Consider the following 18728-nt stretch of genomic DNA (forward strand, 5'->3'; position numbering starts at 1 on the left):
AGCATTTTAGCTTGTACACGATTTGATGATAAAATCAGCAGAGCTTCCCCTCATTTCAAATTGACCCCTTATGCCGCGTACACTGACTTTTCGACGGACTAGGTCCGACGGACTTTCGGCGGAGGTCCGACGGACTTTCTGAACGAACGGACTTGGCCACTCCCGAACGGACTAAGTCCATTCAAAAGTCTGTTTGTTTTGAACGTGATGATGTAATGATGTAAACTTGACTAAACAAGGAAGTTCAATAGCCAGTAGCCAATAGCTGCCCTTGCGTCGTATTTGGTCCGTTGGACCAGCACACTGACCAACGGCTTTCCCGATTTTTAGTCCGTCGGACTTGAGTCCTTTGGATAGATTTGAAACATGTTTTATTTCTAGGTCCGTCTGACTTTTGGGGAAAAAAAAGTCCGCTGGAGCCCCACACACGATCGAATTGTCCGACGGATTCCGGTCCGCCAGAAACTCAGATCGTGTGTACGCGGCATTAGATTTAGAGCGACTGTACTGGCGGGTGGACTTTCAGTGCAAAGTGGATTTGCCTTTCGTAAATAACCCCCCAATGTCTTTTTAGCCACCCATAAGGATTGCATTTCGACCACCACTGTAATGCTGCGTACACACTATCCGAATTTTGGTCGGAAAAATCTCTGATGGTTTTCCCAACGGGATTTCCCTCAAGCTGTCTTGCATACACACGGGTCACACAAAATTCCGACCGTCAAGAACGTGGTAACGTACAACAGGACTAGAAAAAGGAAGTTCAGTAGCCAGTAGCCAATCGCTTCCGTCTCGTAGTTGAATCTGAGCATGCGTGAGTTTTTCCACGTCAGAACTGCACACACAAATGGAATTTCCAATAGAAATTTTTTCCGTCAGAAAAATTGAGAACCTGCTCTCAATCTTTTGCCGGCGGAAATTCAGCCATAAAAATTCTGATGGAGCGTACACCCGGCCGCATTTTCCGACAAAAAGCTCTCATCTGTCTTTTGCTGGCCAAAATTCCGACCGCGTGTAAGGGTTGCATTCTTCCCAATGACCACCAATGTAAGGGGGCACTTTTTTCACTGACCACCAATGCATTGGTTTTACTAAGCGTTCCTAAAGACCTGAAAATTATTTCAGGGGTTCCTCTGGAGTAAAAAGGTTGAAAAAGGCTGCTCTAGAAGCTGGAAATCACTGTATGACTACACCTCTACTACAGCGCTACTACACTGCCATCTAAGTCCAAGCTACCTCTGGCACTTAATTCCCAAAACACACCGAGTCACCAGGAATCAGTTCAGGGTCATTACTCACAAGTCCCCAGGACATCTGCACACCTTCCAGCTTTTTACAGGCATGGTCCAGTGAGAAGATCCTTCTCCAGACCCCATCCCTATGGGGAATTCAGACAGTCAGTTCCTCGGGGAGATCTCTCCAGGCCCTCACGCTTTCAACACTCAGGCCTCGAGAACAGCTTCACGGTCCACAGGCCACCTCAGAGAGCAGCACCCCCTCTTCCCAAGGCTTGGAACCCCCATGAGGACAGAGAACAATCTCTCCAGGGCTTCAGGCTATTTATCACCTCCCCAGCTACCTTCTGGACACTCCTCTCCAGGGATTGGCCAGGCCATGATAAATATTCAGGCTGGCCATTTGAATCTCTCTACCTATGTTCTGGAAGCTTCTCCCAGAGTCAGGGGAAAGCAATCAAACTCCCAGCCTGTGAAACCCTGAACAGACCAGGCCAAACGATCACTGCTTCCTTGACTACAGAAGGAGACAAAAACTAAAGTTGCCTAGTATCCTACGCTAGGACGATGCTACAAAATTTTTATTGATTTTGTGGTATTTTTGGTACCTCAAAACCTCCAGAAACCAAAAATACCCTGTCAGCTGTTCTACAAGCATTAGATGTCTAGATCTCTAGTGGGAGAGGAATAAGGGATTATACTTACCCCACATCTCGCTCCAGCAGGCTCCCTCCATCTGTGATGCTCCAGGCCACAGTCATGTAAGGAAATCATTAAGTAATATGTGAGGATGACGAAGGACCGCCCACAAGTCGGAGCAGAGGAAAAAGCCAGAGCCTGTTGGAGACATAAGTAAGGTAAATATTCAATTTTCTTCCTCATCTCCTAGAGTAGAGAGGAGGATCACTGCAAGCATCTTCCATAATTCCTGGACTGTAAAAGTCCAGTCTTATTTTTGGAAAGATTCTATCAACAAAAACCTCACAAAGGTTCCAACCCTTCCTCCTGCTATCCATTGGGAAATTAACGGCTTTAGATACCCCTTACTTTCACTGCAGATGAGGTCTGATTAGACAAAACACGTAGGGCGGAGCCCACTGCTGATGTCATTGTGCTGTAGCGTCAACCCAGAAGTGTTTGGATCTGTACACCGGCTTGTTTAAAACATTTCAATTGGAATTACTGCCCTGTGGAGCCTGCTTTACTTTTCTTTCCCTTTATGCTGCAGTCGGTTGGAGGCAGGAATGCGGATCACAGTGGGGGGGGGGGGGGGTGACAGCCAGGTTACCATTACACAGCTGCACCAGTGACATCTACCTGTCTGTGACTTTGCTTTACAGGACTTGTCTTTAGTTAGAGGGTCATGATTAGACATGTGCACTGCCGAAAAATTCATTTGTTTTTGTTTTTTTTGGGTCATTCGTTACGATCTTAATTTGTAAATTCATAAATTCGAAAAATTCGAAAATCTGAAAATCCAAAAATTCGAAAATAAGAAAGAAAATTAGAAAGAACGAAAATCCGAAGATTCTAAATATGAAGTAACTAACTAATAATAATAACGATTAAATTCTGGGTATTGGAATTTCCTTTCAAATTTGTCTGTTAGTGAATGTAACAAATAGGAATTTATGCAAAGTTACGAATTATCCGGAATAATGAATGCCGCATCTAAACAAATGGAAGGGATCGAATTAATAATAAATAATAATAATAAAACGTTTTTTATTATTATTTTTATTGTTATTCATTATTAGTAATTTGTTATGTTTCATTGGTTTAGATGGCATTTCTTATTTTGGATAATTCGTAACTTTGGATAAATTCGTATTCGTTACGTTCACTAACAGCCAAACTCGAATGCCATTTATTATCACAGAGTTATTTGGCTCCTTTTTAAATCCTAATGATACCAAAAATCCCTCAAATGTCCCTGATGAAGAGTCCCCCCCCCCCCCCCCCGGAATGTTTGGCCTTGGTACAGACACAGAAGGTGGCACACATGGTTTACAATTCCAGTTATAGGTTCATTTCCCACATCTGTGGCTTTTTACATTGTAGTTAGTGTCTATAAATAGTCAATGAGTTTGTTGTCTCTCACATGGATGCACTGAGCAGGTTAGATACTGAGCCATAGGGAGCAGAAAAGAACCCGTCAAAAGACCTGCGTAACAAGGTAATGGGGCTTTATAAAGATGGAAAAGGATACAAAGCCTGAATATGGCAGTCAGTACTGTTCAATCATTTTTTTTAAGAAATGGAAGATTCAGGGATCTCCTGATACCAAGCCAAGGTCAGGTAGATCGAGAAATATTGTGTTGCAGCTACAATTGTTCGGGATACAAAGAAAGCGCCCACAGGTGACCTCAGGAGGAAGGCAGGCTGCTCTGGAAAAAGACGGAGGGTTTGTTTTTAGGGAGCACAATACGACGATACTTCAACAAGTATGAGCTGCATGGTGGCATTGCCAGAAAGAAGTTTAATGCCCCAATGCCACAAAAAAACGCCAATGCCACGTTACAATATGGCCGACATCACCTTGACACACCTCACCGGGCTTTTTTAGTGGCATTGGCGCAGTAAAGACTTCTGTCTGGCCGGTGGACCGCGCATCTCATTTTTGTTCAAGTATCATCTTTATTGTGCTCCCTAAAAACAATCACATCGTGTTTTAATGGAGCAGCCTGTTTTTCTCCTGAGGTCACCTGTGGGGGTTTTGTTTGTATCCTGAACGATTGTCACTGCAACACAATATTTCCTGGTCTACCTGACCTTGGCTTGTGATCGGGAGATCCCCAAATCTTCCACTTCCTAAATATTTTTAGGAATATATGGAATAGTCTTTTTCCAGAGTAGCCGGTATTTCTCCTGAGGTCACGCTGTGGGGGGATTTTCTTTGTATCCTAAACAATTCTTCTGCCAGGTGTGGCTGCCATCTTTCTTGGTCTACCTGACCTTGGCTTGGTATCAAGCGATCCCCGAATTTTCCACTTCTTAATAAGTGATTGAACAGGACTGACTGGCTTTGGCTTTGGATATTTTTTTATATCCTTTTCCATCTTTAAAAAGTTAAATTACCTTAGTCTTTCGGGGTTGTGGACAGGAGGGGACACCCTTCCATATCTGGTGGACAGGCCTCAGGCTTTGTTCACACCTAATACCGATGCGGCTCCCAGCAGGGGGTCCTGTATGTTCACCATTTTAGGTCCGTGTTCAGCCCGAATTTTGGAGCTGAATTCGGACCTGAAACAGACCAAAAGACGCACAGGGCTCCCGTGCAAATTGGCACCGGAGCCGTAGCGGAGTTGTGTGAAGCGGCTCCATAGAGAGCTCCATAGAGAGCTGTTCACAATCTCCTGCTATTGCGAATTGGATGTGGGGAACCCAGCCTTAGGCTAGATGGTTTTAGGGACATGTTCACTCGTTGATATATTCGGTCACAATGGTTAATATCGTTAGGAATGCTTGGCTTGCGCTGTAGAACAGGCCATTGGACGACATCCCGAGGCGTACGCAGACCCAGGGCCGGTGCAAGGGGGGGTGGATGCCCTTGGCGTGCGCAGTACAGGGCGGACTCTATATGATGGCCGGACTGAATATGCCAGAACACCGGCCTCAAGTTCCTCTCAGTCTTGCCAACTCCATCGGGGCTGTCACAGGAAGAGCTTTTCTACAGGGGCGGAGCAAGAAGTTAACTCTACATCGCAGCCCCGATCACTGCTTCCCGTCCAGCACTGCAGACAGCAGAGCTCAGGGCCGAGTGAAGATGTGAGGATGGATGGATGGATGGATGGATGGATAGTTTCTGTCTTCTGCACTTGTGAGTCCTGATCTATTCTGAAATCTAAACTCTTATCTGGCTGTGCTGTAAACCTGCTGTGCTCTGCACTAAACGTAAAAAATAAAAAAAAAGTAAACCTGTTTAATAAGATGTGATCTGCAGGGAGTTTTCAGTGTTCTACAAAGTGCGGAGAGAGTAGAAACTCCATTCCACGTCTTTGCTGCATCTGTGACTGACACTTGTAGCTGCAGCAAAGATGGATGCAGTGGTTATGGAGCGCAGTGGTTATGGATGCCGTGGTTATGGATGCCGTGGTTATGGATGCCGTGGTTATGGAGCGCCATGGTTATGGATGCCGTGGTTATGGATGCCGTGGTTATGGAGTGCAGTGGTTATGGAGTGCAGTGGTTATGGATGCAGTGGTTATGGAGCGCCGTGGTTATGGAGCACAGTGGTTATGGATGCAGTGGTTATGGAGCGCCGTGGTTATGGATGCCGTGGTTATGGAGCGCAGTGGTTATGGATGCCGTGGTTATGGAGTGCAGTGGTTATGGAGCGCAGTGGTTATGGATGCCGTGGTTATGGAATGCAGTGGGTATGGAGTGCAGTGGTTATGGAGCGCCGTGGTTATGGAGCGCAGTGGTTATGGATGCAGTGGTTATGGATGCAGTGGTTATGGATGCCGTGGTTATGGATGCCGTGGTTATGGAGCGCAGTGGTTATGGATGCCGTGGTTATGGAATGCAGTGGTTATGGAGTGCAGTGGTTATGGAGTGCAGTGGTTATGGATGCAGTGGTTATGGAGTGCAGTGGTTATGGAGTGCAGTGGTTATGGATGCTGTGGTTATGGAGCGCAGTGGTTATGGATGCCATGGTTATGGAGCGCAGTGGTTATGGATGCCGTGGTTATGGAATGCAGTGGTTATGGAGTGCAGTGGTTATGGATGCCGTGGTTATGGAGAGCAGTGGTTATGGATGCCGTGGTTATGGAGCGCAGTGGTTATGGATGCCGTGGTTATGGAGCGCAGTGGTTATGGATGCCGTGGTTATGGAATGCAGTGGTTATGGAGTGCAGTGGTTATGGATGCAGTGGTTATGGAGTGCAGTGGTTATGGAGTGCAGTGGTTATGGATGCCGTGGTTATGGAGTGCAGTGGTTATGGAGCGCAGTGGTTATGGATGCCGTGGTTATGGAGAGCAGTGGTTATGGATGCCGTGGTTATGGAGCGCAGTGGTTATGGATGCCGTGGTTATGGAGTGCAGTGGTTATGGATGCCGTGGTTATGGAGCGCAGTGGTTATGGATGCCGTGGTTATGGAATGCAGTGGTTATGGAGTGCAGTGGTTATGGATGCAGTGGTTATGGAGTGCAGTGGTTATGGAGTGCAGTGGTTATGGATGCCGTGGTTATGGAGTGCAGTGGTTATGGAGCGCAGTGGTTATGGATGCCGTGGTTATGGAGCGCAGTGGTTATGGATGCCGTGGTTATGGAGCGCAGTGGTTATGGATGCCGTGGTTATGGAATGCAGTGGTTATGGATGCAGTGGTTATGGAGTGCAGTGGTTATGGAGTGCAGTGGTTATGGATGCCGTGGTTATGGAGTGCAGTGGTTATGGAGCGCAGTGGTTATGGATGCCGTGGTTATGGAGCGCAGTGGTTATGGATGCCGTGGTTATGGAGTGCAGTGGTTATGGATGCCGTGGTTATGGATGCTGTGGTTATGGAGCGCAGTGGTTATGGATGCCGTGGTTATGGATGCTGTGGTTATGGATGCCGTGGTTATGGATGCTGTGGTTATGGAGTGCAGTGGTTATGGATGCCGTGGTTATGGAGTGCAGTGGTTATGGAGCGCAGTGGTTATGGATGCCGTGGTTATGGAGCGCAGTGGTTATGGATGCCGTGGTTATGGAGTGCAGTGGTTATGGATGCCGTGGTTATGGATGCCATGGTTATGGAGCGCAGTGGTTATGGAGCGCAGTGGTTATGGATGCCGTGGTTATGGAATGCAGTGGTTATGGAGAGCAGTGGTTATGGAGAGCAGTGGTTATGGATGCCGTTGTTATGGATGCCGTGGTTATGGATGCCGTGGTTATGGATGCAGTGATTATGGAGAGCAGTGGTTATGGATGCCGTGGTTATGGATGCCGTGGTTATGGAGCGCAGTGGTTATGGAGCGCAGTGGTTATGGATGCCGTGGTTATGGAATGCAGTGGTTATGGAGAGCAGTGGTTATGGAGAGCAGTGGTTATGGATGCCGTGGTTATGGATGCCGTGGTTATGGATGCAGTGGTTATGGAGCGCAGTAGTTATGGAGCGCAGTGGTTATGGAGCGCAGTGGTTATGGAGCGCAGTGGTTATGGAGCGCAGGGGTTATGGAGCGCAGTGGTTATGGAGCGCAGTGGTTATGGAGCGCAGTGGTTATGGAGCGCAGGGGTTATGGAGCGCAGTGGTTATGGAGCGCAGTGGTTATGGAGCGCAGTGGTTATGGAGGGCAGTGGTTATGGAGCGCAGGGGTTATGGAGCGCAGTGGTTATGGAGCGCAGTGGTTATGGAGCGCAGTGGTTATGGAGGGCAGTGGTTATGGAGCGCAGGGGTTATGGAGCGCAGTGGTTATGGAGCGCAGTGTTAGACGGCCTCCATCCCTTGCTGCCATGTAAGGAGCCCGGCCAAAATGTAAGTTGCTTTCCTCTGTGCTCTGTATGTGAAAACATGGCAGTTGGCTCCCCTGATCTCTCTGTGTGTCCTGCTTCATTCATCCTCTGCCTCTAAATTACAGCTCAGTGCAAACACAGGAAAAGGTACAGAGCTGCTCTGACAGCCCCCGCACATTGTCAGCAGAGATGGAGGAGATGTCCTGAGATGGAAATACAGAGCTCTGTGTGTGCAGACTGGGGCAGCGCTGGGAGATTCCAGATGTGCAACTACATTATTTCAGCAAGCGGCAAATGCCATAAACCTCTTTGGGAATCAGAGTCCCCCCCCCCATGTCAGAGTGTGACCTCCTCGCTCTCTTTCCCAGGTTCACTTGGAATAGGTGAGCAGAAAGTAGAGGTGCTGAAGTGTGGGGTGGTGGATCCTGTTTTCCATAGGCTTATGATGAACAGTATGTTCTAAATTAGCCTGGAAACTACCAGGAATATAGGAACAGATAAAACTATCAGGATTACCAAACTCCTAGCAAACCAGACCCCAAGTACATTATGTCACAATCGTGATCCAGCTGTTGGTGTCAACTAGCCTGTCAGCAGGAAAAGCCTGTCAGCAGGACCAGCCTCTTCAGCAGGAACAGCCTGTCAGCAGGATCAGCCTGTCAGCAGGAACAGCCTGTCAGCAGGACCAGCCTATCAGCAGGACTAGCCTGTCAGCAGGACCAGCCTGTCAGCAGGACCAGCCTGTCAGCAGGACCAGCCTGTCAGCATGGTAGCAATAATTAATTATCGTGCCTAAATGTTTTATTAAAAAATAAAAATAATTATGTAATCGTTATCCTCATCCTCATAAATCATGTAAAGGGAAAAAAAATATAGGGAAGGGGCGTATACATGGATCACACCAACCATGAACTAGCCATACATCCCCCATGGAATTAAGGACTATCTTGATACCCAGAGATACAACGGATATAATTAAAATAGCTTTTATTTGAAAAGAAAATATAAATGTAAAAAACAATTGTTGACAAACAACATAGTAACAGCGCTCAGTTGTACAATCAAATAGTAGCCTTCTAGTGTAGGGAAGTTCAGAGTACAATGACTGATATCCAAGTTGATCGTATATTTCAACTAGTTTCGCGACTTAATGTCGCTTCTTCAGGAAAAAATCTTGGTACAGATCTACAATTAGATACATATTGTCAACATTATTGATGATACAGAAAACATCGCAAAATCACATTTTATGGAGTATTTTTTATATACATAAACATGTAGATATGTATATAAAAAATACTTCATAAAATGTGATTTTGCGATGTTTTCTGTATCATATCAATAATGTTGACAATATGTATCTAATTGTAGATCTGTACCAAGATTTTTTCCTGAAGAAGCGACATTAAGTCGCGAAACTAGTTCTGCTCCCCATGGCTCAGTATCTAGACTGCTCAGTGCATCCATGTGAGAGATAACAAACTCCCTGAATATTTATACACAGACACTGATAGCCACAGATGAGGAAAATTTACCTTTGATTGGCATTGTACCCCATGTGTGCCACCTTCTGTGTCTGTACCAAGGCCAAATATTCCGGCGGGGCTCTTCATCACAACTGTACCCCTCCCCCATCATCGACCCACAATACATACCCCTCCCCCATCATCACCCCCCAATGCATACCCGTCCCTCATCATCACCCCCCAATACATACCCCTCCCCCACCATCAACCCCCCAATACATACCCGTCCCCCATCATCACCCCCCAATGTATACCCGTCCCTCATCATCACCCCCCCAATACATACTCCTCCCCCATCATCAACCCCCCAATACATACCCGTCCCTCATCATCACCCCCCAATACATACCCCTCCCCCACCATCAACCCCCCAATACATACCCGTCCCTCATCATCACCCCCCAATACATACTCCTCCCCCATCATCAACCCCCCAATACATACCCCTCCCCCATCATCACCCCCCAATGTATACCCGTCCCTCATCATCACCCCCCAATACATACTCCTCCCCCACCATCAACCCCCCAATACATACCCCTCCCCCACCATCAACCCCCCAATACATACCCCTCCCCATCATCACCCCCCAATGCATACCCGTCCCTCATCATCAGCCCCCAATACATACCCCTCCTCCATCATCACCCCCCAATACATACCCCTCCCTCATCACCCCCCAATACATACCCCTCCCTCATCATCACCCCCCAATGCATACCCCTCCCTCATCATCAGCCCCCAATGCATACCCCTCCCTCATCATCAGCCCCCAATACATACTCGTCCCTCATCATCAGCCCCCAATACATACTCCTCCCCCACCAACAACCCCCCAATACATACCCCTCCCTCATCATCACCCCCACAATACATACCCCTCCCTCATCATCACCCCCAATGCATACCCCTCCCTCATCATCACCCCCCCAATACATACCCCTCCCACATCATCACCCCCACAATACATACCCCTCCCCCATCATCATCCCCCCAATACATACCCCTCCCTCATCATCACCCCCCAATACATATCCCTCCCTCATCATCACCCCCTAATGCATACCCCTCCCTCATCATCACCCCCCAATACATACCCCTCCCTCATCATTACCCCCACAATACACACCCCTCCCACATCATCACCCCCTAATGCATACCCCTCCCTCATCATCACCCCCCAATACATACCCCTCCCTCATCATTACCCCCACAATACACACCCCTCCCTCATCATCACCCCCCAATACATACCCCTCCCTCATCATTACCCCTCAATGCATACCCCTCCCTCATCATCACCCCCCAATACATACACCTCCCCCATCATCACCCCCAATACATACCCCTCCCTCATCATCATCCCCACAATACACCCCCCCCCAATACATACCCCTCCCACATCATCACCCCCCAATACACCCCCCCCAATACATATCCCTCCCACATCATCACCCCCCAATACACACCCCCCCCCCAATACATACCCCTCCCACATCATCACCCCCCAATACACACACACCCCCAATACATACCCCTCCCCCATCATCACCTCCTATCCAAAGTCAAACAATCCAGGGGGGAACTCTTCATCACAACTCTACCCCTCCCCCATCATCACCCCCAATACATACCCCTCCCCCATCATCACTTCCAATTCAAGGCCAAACATTCCAGGGGGGACTCTTCATCACAACTGTACCCCTCCCCCATCATCAACCACCCAGTACATACCCCTCCCCATCATCATCCCAAATACATACCCTCTCCCCCAATACATACCCCTCCCCCATCATCACCTCCTATGCAAGGTCAAACATTCCGGGGGGGCTCTTCATCTGGGCCATTTGGGGGATTTCTGGTATCATTAGAAGTCAAACATCTCTGTGATAATAAATGGCTTCACTTATATGTAGTGCAGCACTTTTTATTTTTATAATCTGAATCAGAGTTCCCCTTTAATTGCGGCGATGGCGAATCGTTACGTATTCGCAACCTTTTGGCATTCGATGAGATTCCTTGTTCTCCATCCGCGGATAATTCTGAACCCGTCCCGAGTCGTTGTATCATCGCCGGTGAGCCAATCGGCGTCCGTCTGCCAGGCCAGCCGGCTCGGCGTTGTTAAACGGATGAAGAAGTCTCCACGTCTGGAGACAAAAGCGAACGACTTGTTCAATTTCCGCGTCTTCCCGCTGAAGTAAATGTCATATATTATGGATCAAGAAACAGAAAATGAAGATAATTGCTACAAATGATTGTATTGGAAAGCCGGCTGGGCAAGACAGAGACGTTAAATCTTCTCGGAGCTCGGAGGAGACGGGATCCTTCCGAGGATTTCACCGCCTGGAAATGTACGCCGGCCGGCCGCCGAGGGCCAAAATCCACGGATTACCTCATTTCCAGGGCGCGCGTCCCAAGTACCGCAGTGCCGCACAAATCACAAGAACGCCGCGCTCATTTCTCAGAAACTTTGTTCATTTTTTTTTTCTATTTTGAAGGTCAATAAACCAAGAAAACGATTTTCAGAAAAAAAAAAAAAACAATTTAGTATTCATTTTATGTTCAGTGCTAAAATAATATTTTATTTGGTATTTTTTGTCAGTCAGGGAAGTGGGAAATATTGGATATTTTTTCACATTTACCAGTGGCAGCCAGCAGGGGGGACTGCAAAGGCTACAGATTTTCTACAGATGGTTTTGTTACTATGCTGTGAATAGACCTGAGACTTTCGCACACACAAACCCTCTACTAGCAGGAACAGACCCTTCTGGATTCATCAGTGCCGGGCATCTTCCCTATACTGAATGTTATGTACCCCAACCTTTCCCAGAGATGGGTATTCTTCCGGTGTTCCCTCCTCCTCCCATAACCCAAAAATACACCAGTAAGTTATTTGTCACCTTCCTAAATTTCCCCAAATATGCATCAAAGTGTGCCGGGGATGATTGATTCGTTGGCTCCTTTGAGGTACAAGGAAAAATGTGAATGGACCTTTGTACTATACTGAAGTGCTGACTAATGTAATGGTGCTGGGGTAATAATTTATTACTATCTACTATGATGTCATTCATCTGTGGTGATTGGATAGGCTGCATTCTCAGTGATGTCATCGCTCTCTAGTGATTGGATAGACAGCATTCTCAGTGATGTCATCGCTCTCTAGTGAATGGATAGGCTGCATTCTCAGTGATGTCATCGCTCTCTAGTGAATGGATAGGCTGCATTCTCAGTGATGTCATTGCTCTCTAGAGATTGGATAGGCTGCATTCTCAGTGATGTCACCGCTCTCTAGTGATTGGATAGGCTGCATTCTCAGTGATGTCATCGCTCTCTAGTGATTGGATAGGCTGCATTCTCAGTGATGTCATCTTTCTCTAGTGATTGGATAGGCTGCATTCTCAGTGATGTCATCACTCTCTAGTGATTGGATAGGCTGCATTCTCAGGGATGTCATCGCTCTCTAGTGATTGGATAGGCTGCATTCTCAGTGATGTCATCTCTCTCTAGTGATTGGATAGGCTGCATTCTCAGTTATGTCATCGCTCTCTAGTGATTGGATAGGCTGCATCCTCAGTGATGTCACCGCTCTCTAGTGATTGGATAGGCTGCATTCTCAGTGATGTCATCTTTCTCTAGTGATTGGATAGACTGCATTCTCAGTGATGTCATCACTCTCTAGCGATTGGATAGTCTGCATTCTCAGTGATGTCATCACTCTCTAGTGATTGGATAGGCTGCATTCTCAGTGATGTCATCACTCTCTAGTGATTGGATAGGCTGCATTCTCAGTGATGTCATCACTCTCTAGTGATTGGATAGGCTCCATTCTCAGTGATGTCATCGCTCTCTAGTGATTGGATAGGCTGCATTCTCAGTGATGTCATCACTCTCTAGTGATTGGATAGGCTCCATTCTCAGTGATGTCATCGCTCTCTAGTGATTGGATAGGCTGCATTCTCAGTGATGTCACCGCTCTCTAGTGATTGGATAGGCTGCATTCTCAGTGATGTCACCGCTCTCTAGTGATTGGATAGGCTGCATTCTCAGTGATGTCACCAGCCACTTGGGAATGGATAGGCTGCATTCTCAGTGATGTCACCGCTCTCTAGTGATTGGATAGGCTGCATTCTCAGTGATGTCATCGCTCTCTAGTGATTGGATAGGCTGCATTCTCAGTGATGTCACCAGCCACTTGGGAATGGATAGGCTGCATTCTCAGTGATGTCACCGCTCTCTAGTGATTGGATAGGCTGCATTCTCAGTGATGTCATCGCTCTCTAGTGATTGGATAGGCTGCATTCTCAGTGATGTCACCAGCCACTTGGGAATGGATAGGCTGCATTCTCAGTGATGTCATCGCTCTCTAGTGATTGGATAGGCTGCATTCTCAGTGATGTCACCAGCCACTTGGGAATGGATAGGCTGCATTCTTCCAATTGTACCACCCACAAGATGGCTGCCTCTGTAAATGTCAGGTTCACTTTAAAAATCCATATTGTGAAGGAATATCCTTGTCGAGCACAGTTGGCTCGGCGGGGCGCTGCAGTGTGTTGCTGTATAGATAAAATCTTTGGCGTTCCCAGCAGAGGTTTTAACAAATGATGAAGTATTGCGTTACCATTGATCATGGGATCCTTTGACCTAACATCAATACTGAGGGGGGTCTCTAATATTTCCAGGCCGGCGTGTGTGCATGTATTTTACCGGATTAATGCAATAGGTGCGCTGCCAGATCTAGGTCACCCGTAACGTGCCGACTGATTGCTTTTTCTCAGGCCCGGCGCTGCGAGGAAAGGTAAAACAGCGATCGATCGGGTAGCTGGGAAGGGGGGGGGTGACGGCCGCCGACGGTCTTGGTACAACAGACAGAAAATGATAAACTTCCTCTCTTTCTGTTTTCTCTTCCACAGATAAGCGTGTAAACTCGCTGCAGATCCCAGTGGCCGGAGAAGAAGCGTTCAAACCCACCAAACGAGGATGAGGTTGCTATGGAAACTGCTGGCGTTTCGCTGGTTCGTGTGTCTGGCAGGTAAGGCATCCATTCACAGTTCATGGTATTAAAAATACTTCTTGCCGTGCTTAGGGGAATTCAGGTCCCACTTTGGGGGCCAATTAGGAAGCTCGTAGGCTCTCTGGCTCGGCTTCTGCTGACATGTGCCTGACGGCCTCAGATTCTGCAGCGTACAAAAGGGTAGGAGTTGGGCTGCGCATCTGGCGGTTCTTTGCCCGACCTCGTACAGAATGTGTGTTTTTATATCTGTGGCATTATCCGGCTGCCCTTGATGTCAGCTTTGTTGTCTGAAGACCTTTATTTCTTAGCGTGGAGGCATTCGGGTCACCAGAAACCAGTGACCTAGATGAGGTTCTGTGTGCCTCAAACCTTCAGCCCATCACCAGCTCTGGATGAGTTCATATGGCCTGTCCTTTGATGACTCAGCTGCCCATTATCGGTGTGTTGGCTTTTGGCACTGGATGCTCAGTGCAGTGATTCTCGGCACAAGGCTTTTTAGTGGTGAAACAAGTAAAATTCAAATATGTTCCCCTCAAAACATCTGATTTATCTCTGATAGCTTAGGAGGCCTTAATACTTAAACTTTCCCAAAACCCAACACTTAACCCCCCAAAACCCAGAATTTAACCCTTCCGAAATCCAACATTTCACCCTCCAGGAAACCCAACTCTTAACCCTCCCTGATACCCAACACTTAAGCCTCCCCAAAATCCAACATTTAACCCTCCTAGAACCCCAACACTTAATCTTTCCCAAAATCCAACAATTCACCCTCCCGGAAACCCAACTCTTAACCCTTCCCAAAATCCAACATTTAACCCTCCCCAAAATACAACATTTAACCCTCCCTGATACCCAACACTTAACCAAATCCAACAATTAACCCTCCCCAAAATCCAACACTTAACTCTCCTCGAAACCCAACATTTAACCCTTCCCGAAATCCAACATTTGACCCTCCTCGAAATACAACACTTAACCCTCCCCAAAATACAACACTTAACTCTCCCTGAAACCCAACATTTAACACTTCCCAAAATCTAACACTTATCCCTCCCTGAAATCCAACAAATAACCCTCCTGAAATCCAATATTGAACCTTCCCCGAAATCCAACATTTAACCCTCGTTAAAATCCAACATTTAACCCTCCCTGCAACCCAACACTTAACTCTCCCCAAATTTCAACATTTAACCCTCCCCAAAAACCAAACATTTAATCCTTCCCAAAATCTAAGCCCTTGTACACACGGTCGGACATTCCGACAACCAAATCCGTCGGATTTTGTCCGAAACTGTTGCATACACACGGTCGGACAAAGTTGTCGGAAAATCCGACGTGATGACGTTATTTCGTACGATGGGACTACGTTCAGGCTAGTAGCCAATAGCTTTGGTGTAGGAATTTGATCTGAGCATGCGTGGCACTTTGTCCGATCGGAATTCTCTACACATGATCGGAGTATGTCCGATCGGAACATTTTGTCTGAAAATTTTACCAACAAGTTGGAAAACTTGGTCCGTCGGATATTCCGATGGAAACAGTCCGATAGAGACCACACACAGTCGGAATATCCGACAAAACGGTCCGATAGGACACATTCCGTCGGAATCTCCAACCGTGTGTACAAGGGCTAACACTTATTCCTCCTCAAAATCCAACATTTAACCCTTCCCGAAATCCAACACTTAACCCTCCCTGAAATCAAAGACCTTTTCCTCCCCAAAATCTATCATTTAAAGTGATACACACACACTGTGCAATGTACATTCTCCCTTCTATTTCTTCATATGGATGACGGCTCTGTAATTATTTTAATAAAAAAAAATAATCGAAGTACCTTTTTTCCTAATGGATATCCAGCTGTCACATGACCCGGCTCTCTCTCAGCCTGTCTGCAAGGAAACATAAGCAGGAGGAGCTTCTAGTTTTCTGCTGCTGGTCACATGTTCAAAAAAATAAAAATAAATCACAGCCTTTGAAATGCAGAATAAAAATAAACAAATAATATCAATAAACTGTTTTAAATTGTCATACAAATATATATATTTGAAATTAAATCTTTATTATTTGTTGTCAATAACATGGTGTGGGCGGATTTCTGCCAGTCACAGGCTGTGCCACGCCCCCTCCGGACCGTGTCTTAGAATAAGAGGGAGGTGAAGAGGGAGGTTTTTTTTTTTGGCCAGTCTTCCAGGGGGCCCCAATGCCCTACAGGTATCACAATAATATCAATGAACATTTTACAAAACTTCACAGTTTTGGGGCCCTTAACTGCCCAGGCTATTTTCTGGAAATGGGGAAATAGCCTTTAACCTTAAATTGTGTCATCTGCTCCATAGACATGAGAACATCTCCCAAACCATTTCATGTCTGTCGGAGTTTTTAGGCTTCATGAGGTGCCGTACAAATCAGGCACATGTTGGACCACTAACAATGTAATAATAAGAACATGGCTTGAAAATTATTACATTATTAAAGTTTAAAAGATCTCAGATGTGCTTTTTAGTGTGAATTTGATGCTCCATTAAATGTTACAGTTGACGTTACACTTGTTTCTGTGTCATCTGTCGGCAGGCTGTCAGGGGTGAACGTTGACAGATTACACATTGTGACTTGGCGGGCTGCACGCTTGTAGGAACACCATGATGAGGTCCTGCCATACAGGGGGGGGGGGGGGGGGAATCACCCATCCCCTCTATAACTGGTAACTTCTTCCTGCTTTTGTTATCCATTTTTGGTAAAGACAACCTGCCAGAGTTTTGGTTACCCAACACATAGCCAGGGCTTCCTTCCCAAAATGGAGCCCACCATTGCCGGCCTGGAGGAAGGGATGCCAGATTCAGCACAGTTTTAAAGCATTGTGTGGGGTTACCTGTCTAACCAGAGTAAGAGATATTTCTGGAGACTGGGCAGCAACGGCCTGCAAATCTAGAGGGGAACTATGTTGCTCATACACTGGAAGGCTTTCCAGCATTTCCTATGTCCAAAAACAACCAAACTCGCCAATCCACTCTATTACCAAACATGTTGATACTTGGGCTCACCAAATGTGTTGACGTATTTGACCTTGCCAAATATGTTGATGGTACTTGGCCTCACCAAATGTGTCGACATACTTAACCTTGCCAAATATAGTGGCGGTACTTGGCCTCATCAAAAATTTTGATTAACTTGACCTCACCAAGTGTGTTGACTGTGCTTGGCTTCACCAAATATGTGGACTGTGCTTGGCCTCACCAAATATGGGGACTCTACTTTGGCTCACTAAATATGTTGATTCTACTTTGACTCACCAAATATGTTGACATACGTGGCCCCACCAAATATATTGATGTACTTGGACTCACAAAATGTGTTGACGTACTTGGCCTTTCCAAATGGGTTGACGTACTTGGCCCCACCAAATATGTTGATGGTACTTGGCCTCACCAAATATGTGGACTGTGCTTGGCCTCACCAAATATGTGGACTGTGCTTGGCCTCACCAAATATGTGGACTGTGCTTGGCCTCACCAAATATGTGGACTGTGCTTGGCCTCACCAAATATGTGGACTCTGCTTGGCCTCACCAAATATGTGGACTCTGCTTGGCCTCACCAAATATGTGGACTGTGCTTGGCCTCACCAAATATGGGGACTGTGCTTGGCCTCACCAAATATGGGGACTCTACTTTGACTCACCAAATATGTTGACATACGTGGCCTCACCAAATATATTGATGTACTTGGACTCGCCAAATGTGTTGGCTGTACTTGGCCTCACCAAATATGTTGACGTACTTGGCCTTTCCAAATGGGTTGACGTACTTGGCCCCACCAAATATGTTGATGGTACTTGGCCTCACCAAATATGTTGATGGTACTTGGCCTCACCAAATATGTTTGACGTACTTAGCCTAAATGCTAAAGGGGTGGTGACCCAGGTACAAAGAACCAGAGTCAGAGTCAATCTGGAGAGGCTCCAAATGGAAAACACACAACAGCATGTGCATGAATCTACATTTTATTGATAAAAAAAAAATCAAATTTATAAAAAGGAAGATAAGCCACTGATGGCACATGAATAAGGCAGGGGCCACAGGGGCAATTATGGCAAGCTGTAGATCTGGTAAAGTCCATATGATGTTAGTTCACAATGAAATAGAAAACACTGGGATAACCTGATGCTGTGACATATAGAGAGTCATGGATGGATCAATAGCCTGACGTCATCACGTTATGTGACCCAGTGTCTCCAGCTCATTCATGTAGCTTGTACACTTGCCGCTCCACATCATTCCTCTTGGATTGTATAGTGCCAGAAAGGACATACAACCTTACCAATTCCTCCTTTTGATAAATTAGATTTTTTTTATAGCAATAAAATATAGATTCATGCCCATGCTGCGGTGTGTTTTCCATTCTGAGCCCCTCCAGCTTGACACTGGTTCTTTGTACCTGGTTCACCACCCCTTTAGCATTTAGTACTTCTTTGGCTCCAGGAAACCCCATCCCTTGAAATTGGGGTGAGCCAGCTTTGCTTT

The 18728-nt window shown here is 46.5% G+C and overlaps 1 protein-coding gene across 6 annotated transcripts in view; it reads left to right on the plus strand.

Annotated features, from left to right (window-relative positions):
- Window positions 1-18728, plus strand: part of LOC143958045 (contactin-4-like) — a 321112-nt gene that overhangs the window by 173700 nt on the left and 128684 nt on the right. For 5 of the 6 annotated variants that reach the window (XM_077467492.1, XM_077467495.1, XM_077467494.1 and 2 more), the window contains exon 2: window positions 14102-14220. In XM_077467492.1, the coding sequence (XP_077323618.1) occupies window positions 14169-14220 (52 nt within the window). In that variant the 5' untranslated portion in view covers window positions 14102-14168. Of the gene's footprint in view, window positions 1-4927; window positions 5056-14101; window positions 14221-18728 lie in introns of those variants that run through there. The other variant, XM_077467493.1, reaches the window with a different exon arrangement.

The sequence above is a fragment of the Lithobates pipiens genome, unplaced genomic scaffold (genome assembly GCF_037356315.1).
Source record: "Lithobates pipiens isolate NorthernLeopardFrog02 unplaced genomic scaffold, aLitPip1_a1.2 Scaffold_56, whole genome shotgun sequence".
Taxonomy (NCBI): domain Eukaryota; kingdom Metazoa; phylum Chordata; class Amphibia; order Anura; family Ranidae; genus Lithobates; species Lithobates pipiens.